Source organism: Sylvia atricapilla, chromosome 1, assembly GCF_009819655.1.
Source record: "Sylvia atricapilla isolate bSylAtr1 chromosome 1, bSylAtr1.pri, whole genome shotgun sequence".
NCBI lineage: Eukaryota > Metazoa > Chordata > Aves > Passeriformes > Sylviidae > Sylvia > Sylvia atricapilla.
Window position 1 is genome coordinate 138,936,163 of NC_089140.1, and position 20,991 is coordinate 138,957,153.

Sequence of the window (20,991 nt, forward strand, 5' to 3'; positions counted from 1 at the left end):
AGCAGCCTGACCTCCAGAACATTCCCAGCCCAGGAGGTGGCAGCCATGAGTGGAAGGAGAAGGAAGGGCAGGGACCCAGCAGCCACAGCAGTTCAGGGAGAACCCCTCCTGCTGGCATGGACCCTGCTCTTGACCTTGGCCAATGCCACCAACACACATGAAAAACACATGAAAAGTCAAATCAGGATTTACCAAATCAAAGAACTGCACTAAGCCATCTGTACAGCATGTCTTCTGCTCTGGTGATTTTTCTGGCTGTGTGAGGCATCAGGCATCACCAAGCATTGGCTTTGAATTCTAGATCCCCTGTCTGAGTCCATGAACACCTTGGCAGTGCTTCTGCAGAGTCAGTGCACCCAGCTGCCTGTGTTCCTGCCCACTAACAGACTGCCTGGTGTAAATCTGGCCAGTGCCAGCTCCCTGCCCCCCAGACATCACCCACACACCATTTTAGGGATGGCACAGGTTAGGAACTGTCCCCACCAGCATCTGACCATATACATATTGGGTTTGAGAGTGGAAAGAGAGGGAAGAGAAAAAAAAAGGTGAGTGGATGCAAGTCAAGCTGTGACATTCAGCTCAGGCCTGGAGAACAGACCTTGTGCTGTTCTAGTTCCATAGCTGGAGTAATTTTCTGGCCTTTCCCCATTTTCAGTCCAGGGTACATGCAAGCTCTCCCTGCTCTCCTCTGTACCCTCCATTCCCTTTCTTTGGACCAAACACTGAAGTCCTGGGTCTGGGGCCAGCACGCCTTAGTCCAGCAGCTGGGCTTGGTGTCTTTATTAGTATGTTACAGAATATTAATAGTAGAAATCACACAGAAATCACAAATTTCTATGCCTTGGAGACAGCTCTTACCTACTGTCTTTGCTAAACAACCAGTTTGTGATATGACCCAACCCAGACTCAGGCAGACTTTTTTCTCCCACTCTTCAAATCCTGAGCTTGTCCCGTACAACTTTTTTTCTCCAGGGATTTCTTGCAAAAGAAACCAAAGAAATAACAAGTGGCCCTCTGCTCCAGCTCACTTCCTTCTCACACCCCTCTCACCTCCACCAGGACGTTGTGGTTTGTCTCCCTCTAGTCCCTGAAGTCCCTCAGGACAGAACACCCACTGCTCTCTCATGGCTATATAGAGCCTTAAACTGTGCCAGGGGAGGTTTAGGTTGGGTATTAGGAAGAATTTCTTCACAGAATGGGTGATTGGGCATTGGAATGGGTTGCCTATGAAGGTGGTAGGGTCACTGTCCCTGGAGGTGTTTAAGAAAAGACTGGAGGTGGCACTTAGCTCCATGGTCTGGTTGACAAGGTCTTGTTAGGTCATAGGTTGGACTTGATCTCAAAAGTTGCTTCCAAAATACTTGATTCTGTGAAATATAATTTTGATGCTTTTACTCTTTACAAAAAAACTTGTCCCAGTTTGTCTTCCCTTTCCTTTTCAGTTTGGAAACCTTTGCCACTTTCCCTGATTGCTCTCATATCTTTTTAATGATTCCTTAGGGCTTTTCTTCACCTTGTCTGCAATTTGCAGGGAGAAATGACATGGAACTCGGTTCCTATTTATCTTCTCTTCTTCTTCCAAAGCTTATTTCCAGCCTATTCTTCTCATAAACTGATTATTCCTGGACCTTGCTTCTCAGTTCAGATCTGCAGGGACCAAGCACAGTGTGTTCCTCCATATGTTCTATCACATCTTTCTGTTCACTTGCTCTCTAGCCAAATTAATTGTTAATTAGTCATAAAATGTGAATATCTTTTTTAAAAAAAGAAAAAAACAAAAAAAAAAAAAAAGAAAAAAAAAAAAGAAAAGAAGACTGAAGAGGAAGAAGCAGACAAAGAAAAAGGCTCTGCAATGAAGCAGTGAGTGTGGTAATGAGAAGCCAAAGCTTGGAAGTCTCCTTTCTCTTAGCTCTCACTTCACAGACTCCCTGGAAGGTGAAGTGTCTTTGTCCCTACCCTTTCCTCCTCCTCTGCACAGAAAGCCTCTCTGAGGCAGCTGGGAAGCAGATCTAGCTCCCCAAAGTACACAACACCCTGTGAGAGTGCCACTGCCCTGTGGCTCATGTCACAACCCCAAAGAGTCACCAAAGACTCAGCCAGCTCTTGTGTGTTCCTCACTCTTGAGCTCATCCAATGCCAGCTTTATGGTTTTATTGGTACCTTCAGCATTATTAGGTTGTCCCTTTCTTTCCCTGAAGTATTTTTAAATATACTAGACACCTAGTGAGGAAAATCTCAGGCCAGCACTCCTGCCAGTAGCAAACCTACAATGTACTGGTGCCCCAGGGGGACACCTCCAGATGCCCTCACTGAATATACAATTACAGCAGCCATAAATGAAAGATGTGCTACACATCTCCTTGCAAGGGCAAGATCTACAGCCCTGACAGAGGACACACAGGAGATAGTAAACATCAGGGTCCCCGTTTTCTGCTATGCCCCAGCTGCTGAGAGCCACTCTGTGCAGCAGAGGAAATATAAACCCAGCAAAACTGGGTTTACAGCTGCTTTGTCAGTAAATTGGCACAAAGCAGCTGGGGCTTACAAGTAGAACTGGCCCTGTTCCTAGGTCCACATCAGCCTCATTTTATGAGGACACTTCAGATGGCAAAGACAGGAGCCGTGGAACCTTAATAGAAATACAATAAAATCAATTAAAAACAATTGGGTACCCCATGTGTAAAATTGCACCACAGTGTATTTTATGGGGACCCCTTTGAAGTTGGCTGCTTTGGAGCACAGAGGGGAGAACTGAGGCTTCCAGGAGCAGCACTGCTGCAAAAATCTTATCCAGCAGCACCTTCCTCACTGCCCAAACCATGCTGGAGCATTGAAATTAATTATGCTGTGGGTTGAAATGTGCTGCCTTACTTCTGAGTATTTGTTCACTAACTTTCTATCACAGAGTCAAAGAGATCCTTTTAGATTCAAGGAGATTCTGGAGTTAGATGTGAAAAGTTCATTGTTCACACAAGGTTTGCAAAACCCCCTAATATGATGTGATTTAAATTTGAAGTAGCATAACCTTGTAACCAGATTAAAAGGGATAATTGCAAAGGAGTGCAAGACAGAGCACACTTAAACCAGTGTTTTGGAAATCTAAAGTGAAAAAGGAAAGAGTCAGCACTCTTTAGTAAAAATGGAGGTTGTGTAAGCACTTGAGAGAGGAAAGAAAGAAAGAAGGAAAGAAAGAAAATGCTTCTTTCTACATGGAGAATTAATCTGAACACTGACCTCCAATCTGCTCTGGCACTTACACAGTGGTACAGGGGGAAATGGGGACATAGTGCAAATGACATAAACGAATTCCTGCAGAAGAAACTCTTCTGACAGAGACATCCATTCTCCAGAGTCAATCCCAACCATGCTAACACACTTGCATCTTTCATCCCGCACAACTCCTGCTCTGCCAATAGAAAGCTTCCACAGAAAAAGTGCTGCTTACAAGAGAAAAAAATCATTGTGGGCAGGCTTGAATTTCTCTAGTACCAGAGCTGCCATGCTCTGGCAGTGAAAGCAGCCTTTGGCTTTTCAGGCTCACCAAACCCACTCTGAGCCCTGCAGATCGCCAGCCTGGAGTATCTATAGGCTCTGATCTACTGCATTGCTCAAGGCAAGATGGATGGCAGCGGGCTAGGGCTATCAGCTAGGCTGAGTTACTCTGTTGGGGAAGAAAATAGATGCTATTGCCTGCTCAGCAGTAAAGGGAAAAGGGAAAGCAGCAGCAAGGGAGAGAGACAGTTATTATAAGTTTTACTAGGGACAGAATTAAATCGATGCAGTAAATGGCACTTAATGCACTTTAGTGACCCAATGCATTTACTTCACCATACTGTGCCATGTGGCCGATCACATTTGATGCATAACACATGAAAAGCACTAGAGGCCATTGCTGGAAAATTTCAGGATGCAAAACAAATTGTCTGGGCATTTCTGTATTTTTTCCATCATTTCTGCACGCACACACACGTACACACCCTTTCCTGCCAGCACCTAGTTTTTGACAGCACCTTCCAGAGCTTGGCTTGGCACTGACTCCACACTCCCACTGTGTCTGCATTGTCAGGATGAGCAGTCAGGGCTCATAAATAAATTCTGATAATTTCCTTAGTTTGGTTTGTCTGAAACAGCACAACTGCTTTTTTTTTTTTTTTTAAATATTTATTTTTTAAATCTTATTTTATTTTTAATCAAAAATCCAAGAAAACTTGGATTGGTGCAATCTTGGAAAATTAAATAAGTGATGACGTGTGCCAGCTGCAAAATACAGCAGGACTTCACTCATTCACATGGCATCAGTCCAAACACACAGAGTAGGCGAGCTGTCCTCAGAAAGTTCAAATCCAAGGGCTGTGTGAAGGCTCAGATTTCTTAATTTACCTGACACCAGGGGGGATATACAATGTCAGAGCTGTGGAGATATAAAAAAGACAACACAGTTCTAGAAAGATGCTAGTTGTTGGCAAAGCTGGACTCTTCTTCTTGTCCTGACATTGATTCACCTTTTTTCCCTTGCTACCACATGGACACGTGTAACACGAGGACATGGATAACCTCCAGAACAGCTGGACTTGCAGACAGTGTGAATCCATAACTGTAACGAGCTGGGGCTCAACAGGCTGGGGTAGCCATGCCTTACAAGACTGGACCTCAAAAGTCTGCCCCTTTGTTATGCAGGATTAATGATTTTCAACCATTTTTGCAAGTGGTTGTGACTGTGATATTGTTATTGCTGCGTGTCACCATAAAGGTTTGTTTTTACAAACCTTTTCTTCAGTTAGAGGTTAAATAGAATAAATGAGTGGAAACCACAACCACACATGCAACGAAAGGGGCTGGAAGCAGCCACACCCAGTGCTCCCCCCTATTCATACCAGTTCCAGGGCTTCTGCACGATGTAATAAAAATTTACTCTTAGACTGACTGTTTCACTTGAGGACCAGAAAGCATGAGCTGTGAACCCCTGAAGTTCACATTTTTCATTGCAAAATGAGGGTATTTATGAATACCCACTTGCTATTTAGGAACAGTGAGATGCAGAGAGGTTAAATTGTTTTTTACCTCAGACTAAATCATTAGAAGAGTTGGGAAGTGGAGCAAGAGTCCTACCCAAAGACAAAAAATCATATCAAGCAGTCCTTGATCTCATTACATGAAAAACATCTTCCTCAAGACTTCAGTTACTACTGGCATTACCCCTCTAAATCTATCAGACTTGAATTCTGTTACTAGGGCCATAAAGTGGAATTCAGGGAGGCTAAGCCCCATCCCCACCTGTGATCATGTCCCACTTTTGGACTTGTCTTGCACAACAGCACAATGAGCACAGCAAAAGCAGTCTGAGGGGAAGTGTCAGGCCCAAGCCATGCTCACCCCAATGCCTCACAGCTAAGGAAGGTCACTAATCTCCTGTGAGAACTCTGTGAGATGGGGTTCAGGGAAGCCATGAGGAACACTGTAATACTTTTGGATTCACTCCAGTGTTGCTGAAAGCAGAATATGGCTCTGCTCTAAGAGAGGGAGACAAAAATATACATTTGACTTATTTGCCTTTGGAGTGAACTAAACAGATTTCAGCACTTAGAGGGATTTCATTTATATCATCCATGGATTTTGAAAACAACATTATTGCTTGGTATCATAAACAATTCCCAATTTTTAGATCTTCCTGAGCTAGACTCAGTTTTAGTCCTAGTAGCAACAATTCTATTAAGGCTGTGAGGGAAATGGAATTGCAATGAACTGGTATACATTTTCTTTAAAAATTATAGTGTGACAAATGTTTTATTTTAGCTTCTCTTGAGGATTTCCTGGATATTAAAAATAATCTCAATGTAGTCATTGGCTGGCATAAACATAGTACTCTAACTGCCTGTTTCAGGGAAAGCAGAGGACTGCATTTTCCTTGCAGCCTTTCACAAGGTGCTGTTGTAAATGTGCTTTGTTATCTACCAGTATCAAGATATCACTGGATAAAACGGTATTTTAACTTCATTCTTTAAAAGTCTAATTCTGCCCTTTCTTGTGCTGATAACAATCCATTGTCTTCAGCACAAACAAGAGGGATTTACACCAATCAAAGCAAGAGGAAAATCTGTCTCTTTTCCTGATACATTGACCTCCATTACTGTTTTAAATTCTTGGGGTTTGGATACAGTTTCAGGTATTCTTAACTTCTCCATTTTCATACTGTCTTCCCAGCTCCCTGATGCTCCATCAGTGGTAGCAATAGTGTGGATATGGCAGTCATGCACATCTTACCTACTGTATTGTAGAACTCCACAGTCTAGGTGATGAGACTGTAAAATGGGGCAGATTTTCAGAAAAAGACCCAGCCTAATACCGACATCGCAGACTATGGTGGAACTAACAGCTGAACATTTTGAAACATCTGACTAGAATTACTGCAGGTATCTCTCCAAGCCAAGATGGTCTAAATTAACTATATGATCTTTAATGTCTCTTCCAAACCAAACCATTCTATGATTCTGTGAAGATGTCCTGACAGGTCCTAAATTCTTCCTAAAAATGTAGGACCTTTTCAGTCATCTACAGGGCTACCAAATGAAATCTTCCCTGGGGCAGCCACAGACCTGTTAAGGATACTCAATACAAGGAGGAACTAACTAACTGTGGATCCATTTTAGAAACAAAGAAAAATCAAAATGTGTCTCTCAATTGCCAGCAACTGATTTGTGGTTGGTTTGTGATTCTGAATTGGAGCTGATTCTGTGTAGAGGGGAAGGGACAAACTTGAAAGAAAATATTTCACAGGCTCAAAATTCTTATTTCTGATGCAACTTTGAGAAACTGGTGAGTGGGGGATTTTTTGGTTTGTTTTTGGTTTTGTTTTTGGTTTTGTTTTTTGCAGTCATTATGCCAGCAGTTTGTGTTAATACATTCTTCTTGTGAAATCTCAGAAATGGCTTTAAGTTACATTTTCTGGGAAGAAATATAGCTATTCTTTAAATTGCTTCACCACCACCAGCAAGACAATAGTTAACTACAGAAAGGAGACAGGTAAGAGCTCAGGCTGCACAGAGCAGCCACTGCAGCATGGAGCGCCCATCCAGCCCTAATGTGCAATAGAAATGCAGGTGATGTGCAAATTCAGCTTACCAGGACGAGCAGTACCTGGAGCTGGCAGCTCATAAAACCTTCACACAGCCCTGGAAGTCATGCAGGGAAATGAAGTGTGGAATAAACCATATCATGCAGTGACTAGAATATCACCTCACACTGCTCAAAATCTTGAGTAAAATCTGTTTCTCTCTGATAACATTGTGGATACCAGCTTTAGAAAGGGAAAGCAGACACTTGTTTCTTTTCTCTCTGTTAATCATTTAAAAACGAAAATAAAACAAGGTGTTGATCAGTGCCAACTCTCTTATCTACCTCCATTCAAGTGACTGCACAATGGGGCTCCAGTGAGGTTATTCAAAAAAAGCTCTCAGGAGTTCATTCAAAGTCGAACTGATTATGTTCTAAGTATTTTGGGGCAGATCCCTACTTCATGTAAGGAAGCAAGGTCCTGGGGATTTCACAGACCCAGCTTTGGTGTATTCCAGCTAAGAATTGTTTTCATTCCCAGTGTGGCAGGCTAACAGGCAAAACTGACACCAGCGTGGGATTCCCTCACTTACATCAACACAGAAATCTCCAGTGGAGGTTTTTCTTCCTTTGTGGACCATTTTTCTATACAGCAGAGATGAAGTGGGCACAAGTCTCCAAGGATCCTACTCACCTGATTGGTTCTGGATTTGATCTCCACTGTCTCTGCAGGCTACTGAGAGGTGCACTGTGACAGGGGTTTGGTTTAGGTTACCATTGCACTTCTGAGGTGTCTATCCCAGTTTTCTCCTTTATCTCATTTTGGTTCACATCACAGGGCCACACTTGGTGCACACAAACTGGACCCTTTTCAAATGAAATAAAGCTGTAAGGGGCAGATGTGGACCTGACACACTCCACCCCAACATTTAAATCCCCACCTTCAAGGTAAATAGAGCATGAAAGTCAGTTTCAGAATACAGCTCTGCATCAGTCAGTCCATGCTAAATGCCAGTGGAGAGACAACAGTCTTCTGGTGGCTTCTACAGATGTAGCTACTTGCATTTAATCAAATTAATTCCCCCACAAGCTGTTTTGTATAAATAACATAGCAAAACCACAGAATTCAAGTGCTGAAGGAGTGTTGTCAGATCATTTTCAGGAAAACATTTTGTGTTCATTTTCTGGCAGGGAGCCCATAGCCAGTATCAAACCCACACTGCGGGGATGCTGTTTTGAAGGAATCTATAGTGGCACTGAAAACCAGAAGAGCAGACTCACATCTTTCAACCTCTTCCCAAGATACATTAGTCTTCCATGACTGGCAGATCAGATGGGTTGACAGTGTAAGGACCTCTTCATGCCCTGGCAGTCTGAACCCCAGAAGGGATGAGGTCAGCCTGAACATCTCTGTTGGGAACAAACCAGTGACTAAGCCCTCAAATGTACAGGCCATGATCCTGGGCCCACTGGCGTTACCAGGAGCTTTCCCAGTGCGGGATTCATCCGACCAGATGTTGGGATCTGTGCTGCAGATCCTGCAGTCAAGTGTGCTTGTACCACCAGCAGAGAGAAACCAGCACACATGAGGCACAATTTATCTCATGCTTAAGCCCATCCATGTCTGAGACAGGTGGAGAATAATCCTGAACAGTTCTCTGTTCCACTCATCAGCTACGCAGGGAGACAGCAAGGCCAAGCTCTGACACAGAGAGAGGATGCTTTGTGCACATATAGAGTCAGGTGGGCTGAATGCAAACCCCTGTGACTGTGAAAGGCTTCTGGTACCCCCCTAACAATAAATATGGGTCATAAATCAATATATCCTCAGTCTGCAGGGCCTTCAAAGGCCTCCAAGCTGATGGAGAGATTATTTTTGCACGTACACATGACAGTGACTCCTTCTAAAAGTCATCGTTTCTACCAATGACAATGTCACACTGCAGGGATACTGTCCTGCTTTACACAAGTGACACAGACCAAAAGTTCTGCCCTCAGGTAAGACAGCAAACAGCTGTCAGTGCTGCTGGATTAGGACACTGTGTATACATGCTACACCACGTGTTTGTCAATGCAACAGAGACACAAGATATACACAGAGCCAATGCTCTGAGGAGAAAGCAGATAAAGTGCCTTTCGTTTAACAACCCCACACTTGAGACGTGGAAATTGTACTCCCGAATTTGCATTCTCAAGAACCAAAGCAAGACTTCTTATTCTGCCTTAAAAATAAGAACACACTGCAACAGAAATGTACGTCCTTTATTAACAACTTTTCAAAATAAATCTGAAGAAAAAAAGTCTTTGGTGACACTATCTATAAAACCAACCTATCTTAGATGGTAAACCTATGATGGTATACAGGTTAATGAAGTAAACCAAATAATATGGCTTTTAAAGTTATCATTCTGTCTTTTTCTCTCACTCACACATTTGCTTTAGGTTTAATTGCACCATGTTGTCAATAGTCAAACAAAGAGGGAGAAACACTTTAAAAAAGATGTGGCAGCACTATGAAAACATTGGTAATGCATTAGAAAATTTTTCTCAAAAATGTACATTTTATACAAAATAAGATTGTATTTTTGTTTGCTTTTTTGCTTTACATTTGCCGACCTAAGAATTCCCATTTCAGGTTTCCATTCCCATAATCCAAACACTATACATATTTTCTCTCAAAATAAATATACAGAATTATGTACAAGGTCGCAAGGCCCAATGGATCATCACTAACCCACTGTGAAATAATCACTAAAAACCTTGTGAAAGAGTGGGAGGGAGCATCTCAAAGCATCTGATGAGTTCTATACCCCCCATCCCCCCTCCAGTTTAAACCTTGCCTAATTTAACTCCCTCTAATTTAATTCCAACTTAAAAAATGTGTGTGAAGATGGTTAAAATAGTGGTATAAAGGCCAGCTTGACTTAGTTTTAAACAAGGGTGAGATGTACAAAATTTTGGAAGATGCAATTTTATTTCCAGCAGACACCAGTTAAGACCCTGTGTGGGGCAGGTCCCTTCTTGGAAGACCACAGGTCCATCCTGTGAAATCTCACTAATGCCCAGGGAAATGGCTCTGTCAGGCTGATGCCCTTGAAGGCCACGTTTCCAGAACAGACATCAGAGCCCGCCCGGGAATAAAAAAAAAAAAAAAAAAAAAAAAAAAAAAAAAAAAAAAAAAAAAAAAAAAGAAAAAAGCAGACAACGAGACCACCCTCTGCTGTAAGAGGATGTGTAAGTGAAGGAATTAACAAATTGTTGTCAATTGATAACAGATGTTATGGCAAATTGAATATTCTTTTAGTTTCAGTAGGGGAGTGCAAAAGAGGAGGACACAATGTTTTACACTGGGTATGTGAAGATTTTTTAAAAATCTGAGTCTACATCTAGCTCTTTCTTTCATTGCTTCAAATGATGACTTCCATTCTCCAAACAACATCTTTTGGTAAATGAGCTATTTTAAAAGGCTCTCATTGGTGAAAGATTAATTTCTTTGCCAAAATTGGCTCTAAAAGAAAAATTGCAACCTGAAATTGATCAAATCCTCAATGTTTTCCAATGGAAAAGATCAAAGTGCTCAAAGGCCATGCATTAGCACACCAGCGTGTTCACTATGAAATTATGACAAAGCTTAAACATTCACATCTAGAAAAAGGTACGGTAATAATTACAGATTCTCACAAAATAGAAAGAGGGCAAATAAAATCTTGTGCAGGCCCAAGGGACTGCAAGGAGTGCCAGGCACTTTCTATCTTGGACGTTTGCCCCTATTTTTGTGTCGCATTTTTCACATGAAACCTTTCTCCAGCAATAGGTCTCATTCAAATTATAACTGGGAAGGGTTTCTTTTTTTTTTTTTTTTCTCCCCTTTAATAAATTCAATTAAAAATTCATCAGTTCTCCCAAACGCTAATCCCTACTTCTATTCTGTTTTAATGGCATGGATCTATTCACATTCATCCACCCATCTCACCCCTGATTAAATTAAGGTCAGTAACCTTTACAAAAGGCCACATGCGTAACACTCAGTCAAGTCATCAGGCATTCAAGTACCTGTAAAGTAAAGGCTAACATAGCCTGCTGTTAATGAAAAATAATAATAAAAAAAAACTTACAAAAGGAGCAACAAGGAATGAACCTTGTTTCAGCACCATCTGAATTGGGAGAGGATAAAAAAAGAATAAAGAACCATTAACTTGCACCTAGGACACGACAAAGGAGTGATTTCATTCACTAAGGAAACAACACAGCTCTGTCCAACACAGGTAGACGTGGGAGGCTTTGCCTGCTGTCCTTTGGAGCACTGGCCAGTGATGGCCAGAGTGAGTCTCTGAGCTGGGTCTGTGTCCAGCTATTCCCCTGGGTCCCGGGGCTGTGGACACGGAGCCCAACAGCCGCTCTCCGCACTGGCCGTGAGGGACATTCCTTCCCAGCAGGACAACTGCACCCGGGTAACGCAGGCAAAGAGAAATGCTCCTACCTAGCCACATCCTTTCTGGAGCTAAGCCTTCCATTGTTACTTCTTTAATTAGCAATCAGTAAACACGAGGGGGCCTCGAATCACACTGAAAGTGAGCTTTAGCAGTCTCTTTTAGCCACCCCAAAAAGTGACGATAACAGAATGTCAAACAGCTTAAAAGCTTGGCCTGACTTGCTGCACTCCAAAAATAGTTAGTTACTCCCTTTCTAAGTGAAACTCCAACCCATGTGCCCCCAAATGGCGTTTACTAAAACCCAAGCAGAATTGTAATTTTGTTTTAGTACGGGTCCCTCTTGCTGGCTACAGATCAGTGACTGCTTCCCAGAAGTGCGGATGCTCTTGTGGACATGGGTGCTCACTCATCTGCACATGCCACATGAGCAAAATGTGAGCCCTGCAAACATCATCCAGTGTTTGGCACATTCTCCAAAAAGCAAGTCTAAGTAGAAGGTCTATTCCAGTCCTTGAACGAGCTACCTGATCTCCAAGAAGAAAACTGTCATGGAAGCCACTGAGCCATTCACTCCGGAAAATCAAATTACTGGATATCACCTTCCCATGCAGATCACCAAACACAGACCTGAGAGCACAGGGAAGTGAGGTTCAGATTCTTACAAGATGTGAGCATCTTGAATTAGCAGCTCACCCTAACACAGACTGAAACATAGCCTGCTCCCCTTGCCTCCCTGGCCTTGCCTACCTACTGAAGTCTCTTTACATTTCACTCTGCATGCTGATTTAACTCTCTAAAATGGTCTTAGAAAGATCCAATAAATCACTGGACAGTTCTCCATGAGTTTAGAGAGCTGAATGAGCTCACAGAAGCATTTGGCCATGGTGGCCACCACCATGGCAGAAGATGTCAGGCGAGACTGCATGGCCAGGGACAGGGAGAGAATAGGAAATGGAGGAAAAGTGGCATCTCTTCCTTTCAGCAGCTTAAGTCACTAGCTCCAGTCTCACATGTTTTGGCAGATTCCTTAAAGATTTGGTTTAGATTTACAAGGGCATGTAGTGATAGGACAAAGGGTAATGGTTTTAAAATGAAAGAAGGTAGATTTAGATCAGATGTTGGGAATAAATTATTTACTGTGAGGTGGTGAGGCACTGGAACAGGTTGCCTAGAACACACTAGAAGTGTCCAAGGCCAGGCTGGATGGGGCTCTGAGCAACCTGGTCTAGTGGAAGATGTGGCAGGGGGGTTGGAACTAGATGATTTTCAAGATTCCTTCAAACCCAAACCATTCTATGATTCTAAAACAACATGTCAGGAACCTGATGGTCCTGTCCTAGTTTGATGTGCTCTGTTCAAATATTGCAATACATATGTAAAGCAAAGCACTCTCTGCAAGTCTTTACATGTCAGGTTGCATTCAACATTTAGTAACATGTACTTTTCACTTTTACAGCAACTTTCCATTTAGGGATAATGATCTTATCAGCAAGAGAAATTATTTAAGCTTCACAGCATTCTCTACAACCAGTAATTATTACTTTTACAAAGAGGAAACTGAGGCATGCCCTGGTTATGTGAGTTGCTTAAAGCTGCACACTGAATTGGTGCCTGAGCCTGAATGAAACAGGTGGTCATTCTGGTCCCATTTCTCTTCATTCCTACTAGATGTGACTGGTAATGACTGAAGAGTCACTACTCTTCATCCCTGCTACCAGATTGCCTGCTTATGAAGAAGTGAGGTATAGAAAGGCTTGCTGGTCTTCTGGGCATCGGCACTAAACACTCTTGCTGTGACTTAACAGAGCTCCTCTTGGGGTGCGGATAATTACACAGCACCCCAAAACATTAGAGTTTGAAACATTTTTAAAGTGCTTATTTTCTTAGCAAACTGGAATGGCATCTTCCTGACCTAAATCATTGCTTCTGTTTTCATTCTTCAATGTAAAGAAACACATAAATAAAAAAGGATTACAAAGAAATAAACAACTGTAGTATTGCAATTTAAAATACTTCTATTTGAAATGCTAAACCATTTTGGAGCATGAGCAGCACTCATCTTTCAGAAGCAGGTTTGTGTGTTACCCTGCCCCAAATATGCCTGGGAACACCACTGCTGCCAGGACCCAGTGTCTGACCATATGCTTTACTTCAGGTGTCAGACCTCCACGAGGGAATTTCTCTACATATTTGCACTTCCAGAAAAAAAAAAAAAAAAAAAAAAAAGGAAAAAAAAAAAAAGAAAAAAGGAAAGAACAGAAACCCACTCTTTGATCTCAAATAAGCCAGTTACAGGCCAAATTCCTGCACTGCAAGCACCAACATGCTTTCTTGCTTTTCGTCAACACTCCTTTTACTCTCAGAACGAAGCTACTTTTGGATGTTTAGCTGCAAAGTGGCACCACTGCCTGCAGCAGGAACTTGCACAGGACCACCATGCTGGCCATGCCAACTGCCCGGGGTGCTCTGCCATCTATGGGCAGGGACACTCAGGATATGCCTCTATGAGCACAACACATGGTCCTGCTGTGCTTGTGTCCCCGTGCTCCATGTCACGCTCCTCCACAGTAATGCTCCTCTCTCCCTTCAAGGCAAGGCTGATTGCCTTTAAAACAGAGGTCCCCAGCCAGAAAGATCAACCCTCTCAATTTGGCTGTCCAAAGGAGTTTAGCCTTAGAGGCTGCTACTGGCTTGGGGAAAACAGGAAAAAAAAAAGTTGCTAGTAAATGAGAACTATTAATACTTCAGTTCTGTCCTGTTTGTGCTCAGTTTGTTTCTGAACCTGCTGCATTTTCTCCCAGTGAGATTCCAGCGTTTAACTGTGCAGGGAAAAAGGAATGAAAATTGCATTGACAATCAAATGCATAAAAGAAAGAAATGGCAGCTCTGAAATATTCACAACCAACACAATTTTGATTAAAGAAAGAACTCTGTTTTTAATAGGGTTTTTTTTTTGATCATTAAAAAAGTTTAAACCTGCATAGCAATCATTTCAAAAATAATTATTTAATGTTCCATAATGAAACTGTACAGGACCTAGTCTCGGGGCCAGCAGCCTGCGGGCGGTTCGGCGCAGTCCGGAGCAGCGGCCCCGGGACGCGGCTGGCGGGGTCGGGCGCTGGCCGGCGGCACAGTCTGGCTCCCACACGGGGCAGGGCGGCTCGGCCCCCTCAGCAGCGTCCTCAGAGTCGTTCAATGTCTCGGTACTTCTTCCTCAGGATGGAGACCTGGTCTTTAAAGAGGACAGGGTCGAGCCTCATCTGCGAGTGGATCAGCGGCATATAGCCAAACCAGCTGGCAAAAGTGTTCATGCAGCTCTGCCGCTGGGCAAAGTGGTCGGGGTCGGCCCAGCGCGAGGCTCGGGATGTCTGTGAGGAGAGGAGAGCAGAGATCAGAGTCGGCCTTGGCACACAGGATGGCGGGAACGGCAGGAGCTGGGCCGGGCGGACACCTGCAGCCAGCCCTGCCAGGGGTGCGTGGCTCTGTGGCAGCTGGATCCTGCTCAAAGAGGGGGAAGAACACCCTGCCCACAGCAGATCCAGCGGTGGTGAGCTGGACACCCCTGACTTCCCAAACAGAGCACAGGACAGGGCAGCGTGGAAACGTAAGCTCAACCATGAGCCAGCCTGTGGAACATGACACCCACAGGCAGCCCTCCCAAATCTTGCCAGCACTCTATTTCACCCTATCCCTCACTTCCTTTCTTCAAACCCTCCAGCTATTTCAGAGATACAACAAGTTCTTAAAAACCACCAGGAAAAAAAAGAAGGCAACTGCTTTCCAAGCAGAGGTACATGCCCAGGCCAGTTGCTACCCATGGTCTTCAGCCATAGGACGAAAACAATTATTCAGGGTCAAACCTGAACTTTTGCAGTTCAGATCTGCAGAAATTGATACACAAGTAATTTCGACCAGCTTGTATCTGAGTAGATGTCCCTAAGTGCTTGGCATTACTCATGTGTGGGTGCCCTGCAGTGTAAAGCAAGGTGTTTCCAAGAATCCCACTGGCCAAGTCCAGTGCATCAAACAGCACTGTCTCACAGACAAAAAAAATGAACTGGAGTACCACACTACATCACATTAAACTCTGACCCGAAGAACACCATGGCCATTGACTGTATACATGCATAATATTCTAGCATGATTTTCCAAAGTTCAGGGCAGCTGAAATACCTGTGGTAGTCCACTGAAACTCAGCAGCTCTGGAAAAAATAAAAAGGCCCTAGCAGCTTTAAACCTGCTATTATTCTTTGTCTGTACCTAAAGAACATTTATAAACATAATAAAACTATTATTTAAGGTAAAGTATGAATGTTGAGAACCTAGGGGTTTTTTTGTGCCACTTCCCATGCATCTCTCTATAGCACTTATATTTCAATTATACTTTAAAAACAAATATAAATTAATAAAGTCAAAGGATGTAAATTAAAACATAAACAGATAAAGTCAGGGACTTGCCAAATGACTGTGGTACCAGACTTGATCTTGGTCCAAAGGCCTGTCCGGTTTAGCTCAAGTGGCAGGTTATAATGTGCATTGATTACAGTCTCCTGATTATACAGAGCCACTAAAGAGCAAGTAAAAGCTTGTTGCTAGAGGATTATAGCAGATATTTTGGCCATTAACACTGAATTTCCATATGACTATTCATCTCTGTCACAACACTGAGGTTATGTTAATTTTTTATTTGTCTTTCAAGGAATTATGAACATGGTCCATTACATTTCCCAAAGCTGCAGGAACAACTTGTCTTTAGGAGAGAGTTATAGTTCATGGCTGACTCAAGTCACCCGTGCTGTAAGATGAAAAATGAATGCTCAGGCTTTGCCAGACAGCCAAAGCACAGCCCTGTGGAGAGGTGAGGCTGAAACTGGAAGCAATAGGTATTTTCTGGATGGCCTGGGCACCCAAATGAGCCACAATTGCTGAATGTTACCAATGCTACCGGTACCTCAGGTGCAAGCGCAGTGACACAGAGATAACAGAGTTACAAACTGGCGGGGCAACTCCCCAGTCAAAAGATCCAAGTAATGATACCAGGAGAAAATGTCGGGGGAAAATCGAGGGCCCTTCTTTCACCTGCCCTCTAGTAATCATGGCATTGTTTGCACTGAGATCACAGACACTGTGGCAGCACAGCGGGAGGCTGTTCACGACTTGCAGGTTTTGCAGGACCTGCTTATTCTCCTCATTGTTCTCTCACACAGGGTAGGAGGACAAGTGTCCCCACACTACCATGTCTTCTTACTAGAGGTACTTCTGCAATGACAGAAGGCTTATCCAGTAGCTGGAAGAGGACCTAAAGCAAGCACTTCATGGCTGCTAGTGAGTGATGGCATGACTGTGGGATAAAATGTTCCCTGTGGGGGAAAAAAAAAACTTGCATATCACAAATTATCTCTGTTGTGACAGTTCAGTGTCAGTGCTTGAATCACACTATATAATTTAAAACAGCAGAGGGACAGCCTGGTACATTATATTAATTAATAATAAAAAATAGAAAATCTTTTTAGAATTTATTTATGCTTCTAGCATTCCATGACTAGGTCTTGGGTCTAGAATACTTAAATAGAAAATAAAGAGTTTAACTGAAATTCAGTCACCACAATCATGAGTTCCAGGAGTTTGGGATCACCATGAATAACACCTTGTCAGAAAACTATGAAGGGAAGCAGCATCCACAGTAGTTGTTTGCCATTTTTCCTTTTTCTTCATTATAATAAACATATCTAAAGTCTATTTACAGTTCTGCTAAACTAAAAACTGCAAAAATATTTGACAGAATTTTATCACTGTGTAGTAAGCCTAACTTGGAAATGAACCTGTTACATTATCAATACATCCCAACTGCTAAAACATGCTGTGATTACATACCTGTCCCATCATGGTCTCCTTATACTGTTTTTTCTGTGTTACTTTGATTGGAGGCAATTTTGTCACGGCTGACACCAAAAAATTCATTAGAATGTCCTCACAATTGGCCAGTTGGTCCACCATATTCTTTAGGCTGGCAGGCAGGTAATGAGTGTACAGGTAGTGATAATATCTGAAAATCAACAGCAGTGTTATTAATACAAGTCACTGGGCTTTCAGTTACCCAGGACATTTCTATCTCAGTTGAGACCCAAGTTTTATACTCCACTCCCAGTACAGCATTTCCTTTCTTTGGTCTCATCCTCCAAGAAGAAGGGAAAACCAAATCAGTTTCTCATCAAGACAGTAAACAGTGCTAAAATCTAAAGAGAGACAATATACACCTTTTTTGTAACCAGGCTGAAAGAAACAATGTTGGCCTAAGTATCAAGATAATAGACAAGTAGGAAGGAGAGTCCTACAGTGCTACAGTGTGATAGACAATGCTGATGAATTCATCCTCCATATTTTTCTTTCCAAACTGTTCAGTTGGAAAGAACTCTTATTAAAACTGCCCTGCTACTGTTCTTATTGTTGAAATTATTCTCCTTTGGGTCTATATCATCCCCTGTGGGCTATCTTCTCCTTTGTGGGGGTGTGGATTAGAGACTCCAGTATTTTCTTTTTATTTAAATGTAGAGAGGATTTTGGTCTACTGAAGTTCTAACAACATAGGTTTTCTCCAACATGCTGCAGTATGCTTAGCTTCCACATGCCCACTGTACTGCATTTCTAGAGTAGCCAGAAGACTTTGCAGACTGCAGCTGTCAGCCAACACATACCCAGAGCTGGTCTGGAAGTAACCTTCTTTCTGCTATGCTACAGGCCATTCAGCCAAGCAGCTTAATGAATTCGGGAACTCTTTGAAGTGTGTAATTCCTGATGTTAAAAAGAGCAGTCCAACTGCCTCAAAACACAAGTGACTTCAAAGAGACCCAACAAGTGCAATAATGATTACCAGATCCCCAGAGCTAAACCAAGAACTTAAATTATTACCCCATAAAAAGTAGACCCACTTACTATCTTTCCATTTTTTCCCCTCCCCGGAAGATTGCTCTTCACACCCCACCCCCACGCCCTCTTTACTATTTTGTTTCATGCAGAAGAAGGATAGCAGATGCTCTGGATTCTTACTTGTGGTAAATAGCAGCTCCTGTCAATACCATGGAATAGTCATTAGTCCATTTGGAGGTATACCCCCACCTTTCCTTAGTGTTGTCCCAGAAGTGACTGCGTGCAGGATACCCTACAATCCTCTCTGGAAAGCTCTGCCAAACTGTAAAGGCAAAATCCACCTGCGGACAAAGGTACAGGCCAAATGAATACTGAAATGGCTTCAACAAATGTCAACAAAACAAAATACTACCTTGCCACTAATTCGCAATTCAAAATCTTGGAACTGTTGCAAAACAGTAATTCTGTGTATTCATCAGTAAATTAAACTGACTGCTTGACATTTTGCCCTATAATTATGCACATTTTAATGGTTCCTGTTAAAGGGAGTCTAGAGCATCACAGCATTACATTAACATTTTCAAGCTTGCCCTTTACATATCAAACGTTTTCAAGTTACAGGAAGAATGGGTGTAGGTGCATGTATTTATACCTCGATACAACACCAAGCAGTAATAGCCATGTGGTAAACTGAAATTTCTGCACATCATTGTGCATTGCACCTACCATTTTATCACTGTTAACAAGAGTTTGGAAAATCAGCAGTCACACACACTTTAAATGGTAAAGGTGGCTCAGTGAGAATAAAACAGTCAGTGTGGATTCCTTTCAGATTTTCCAACTGTTTTGAGCCTTCCGAAGACCATGTCAGTCATACTTTCAAGACTGTCAATATGACCAAAAAAGTTCAACATATAGCTTAATAAAGAGGAAGATGAATTTCCCATTTAGTTAAATTGCATAAGGAACCTAAACTTTAAGAAAAATGCTTTATATTGTATAAGCCACAAGAGTATGTCAAATGCTGCCAATGGCATTTTTTTTTTATTTTATTGTCTTGCTGTAACTATTTTAATAACTCAGATCTCTGAGAATTGAGAAGTGACAGGACATTGCTACCCCATGATTCTACCAAACAAAATCTAGTGATATTAGGAAAGGGATGATTGGGGTAGTTTGCAAAAGGATGGTCAGGATTATATTTGAGAAGAGTTTGGTAAAAATACATTTGAAAAGATTTTATCAATGGTTGGCAGTCTCTCCCCTTCAACTCAGACTCTGGAGCTCAAGCTTGACTGAAATTTTATAAGAGCTATACACAATTCTGATTGCCCTAGTCAAACCCCCCCAAAAGAGGGCTTTGTTTCTGCACTGCACATTAGGTTCCCCTCAGTACCAGAGGGACCTAAAACTTTGCTCAAAAATGTTTGAAAAGCCTTCCAAGAATGCAGTCAACATTAAGGGTGTAGAGTTTAGATAAAGAATAGCTGCTCTGAGAACAGTCCATTTTGTGTTGATTACTGTCAGACTTCTCACATTTAGAAGTGTTTTTATGAAACAGAAGAGTCACACATGGGCTAAAATAGAAGTTAGGGCCTGGTTATTTTCTTTAAAGTTGTTTCAAGGAATCTGAGGCCAACCAAAAAGACAATATGCACAAACCAGTAACTGTTGTGATAGTTCTGATCTCATCCAAATCAATACCACATGAAAGAACTGAAGGGGTTTTTTTTTCCCCCTATAAAGGCCTTTCTCATAAAACGTGACATCTGTTTTCTTTAGAGAAGTCTGAGAATCTCAAGCTTAAATAAATAAATAATAAAATTGCTGCACCCAGTGCCCTCTCTTGTGCTTTCAACTACTGCCCCTGCACTAGGGAGATGCACTGAAGTAACCACCCTAAGAGAAAACTCCCTTTACTAAAAAAGCTCCTCAGGTCTCATCCTAAGTAATTTCCAGCAGCACTGCCACTCTCAGCTGATCACTAGGAAAATCTAACCATTTCTGCCGGTTTCTTAAACCTCTGGATCATGACCTACACTGATTTCTAATGACTTCCCATGCACACACCCCTCTGTGCATGTTGAACAGCTCCCCTCACAGAACAATCATGCGCCATTCCGTTGAGAATGGAAAACCTTTACAACACCGGGGTCAGACAGTCTGGAGGATGTGCCTGGTGACTGCTGCTCTCAATGGGAATCTGATTGTCTTTGACCACGTTTCTAAATTGCCTTTTCTGGGCCTTGTAGCTAGTTTCAAAGGAAGTGTCACATCACATTTGCGTAAGCTGCACTGTGGGGGAAGTGAAACAATAGAGAGGTCCCCCAGCTCTTCATGGAGAGCCACCAAACAGAGCTGCTGATGCTGGCACTCTGGCAGACACATGCTGGAGCTGCAAGGTGGGCTCTAGCAAGAGCTGGCCAGCTGGTTCTGTCTGCAGCACAAGGACCAGGGGGCTCACAGAGCAAATACCCACTGCACAAACACACAGGATCAGCTGCAAGTTGCTCACAGGAGCAACAAAGAAAACAGCAAAGCAACAAAGCCACAAAGAAAAGTGTAGGTTGTCTCACACGACAACAATTTTTTGTGCTTCAAAATGTTTAGGGTAAAACATGGCCAAGTTGAATGAGAAACA

General features: G+C 42.5%; 1 protein-coding gene across 1 annotated transcript in view; it reads right to left on the bottom strand.

Annotated features, from left to right (window-relative positions):
* Positions 1-14,393: 14,393 nt before the first annotated feature.
* Positions 14,394-20,991, bottom strand: part of EXT1 (exostosin glycosyltransferase 1) — a 178,189-nt gene continuing 171,591 nt past the window's right edge. The window contains exons 9-11 of the mRNA XM_066335107.1: positions 18,531-18,691; positions 17,358-17,529; positions 14,394-14,851 (exon numbers count right to left, since the gene is read on the bottom strand). Coding sequence (XP_066191204.1) covers positions 14,666-14,851; positions 17,358-17,529; positions 18,531-18,691 — 519 coding nt within the window. The 3' untranslated portion in view covers positions 14,394-14,665. The remainder of the gene's footprint in view (positions 14,852-17,357; positions 17,530-18,530; positions 18,692-20,991) is intronic.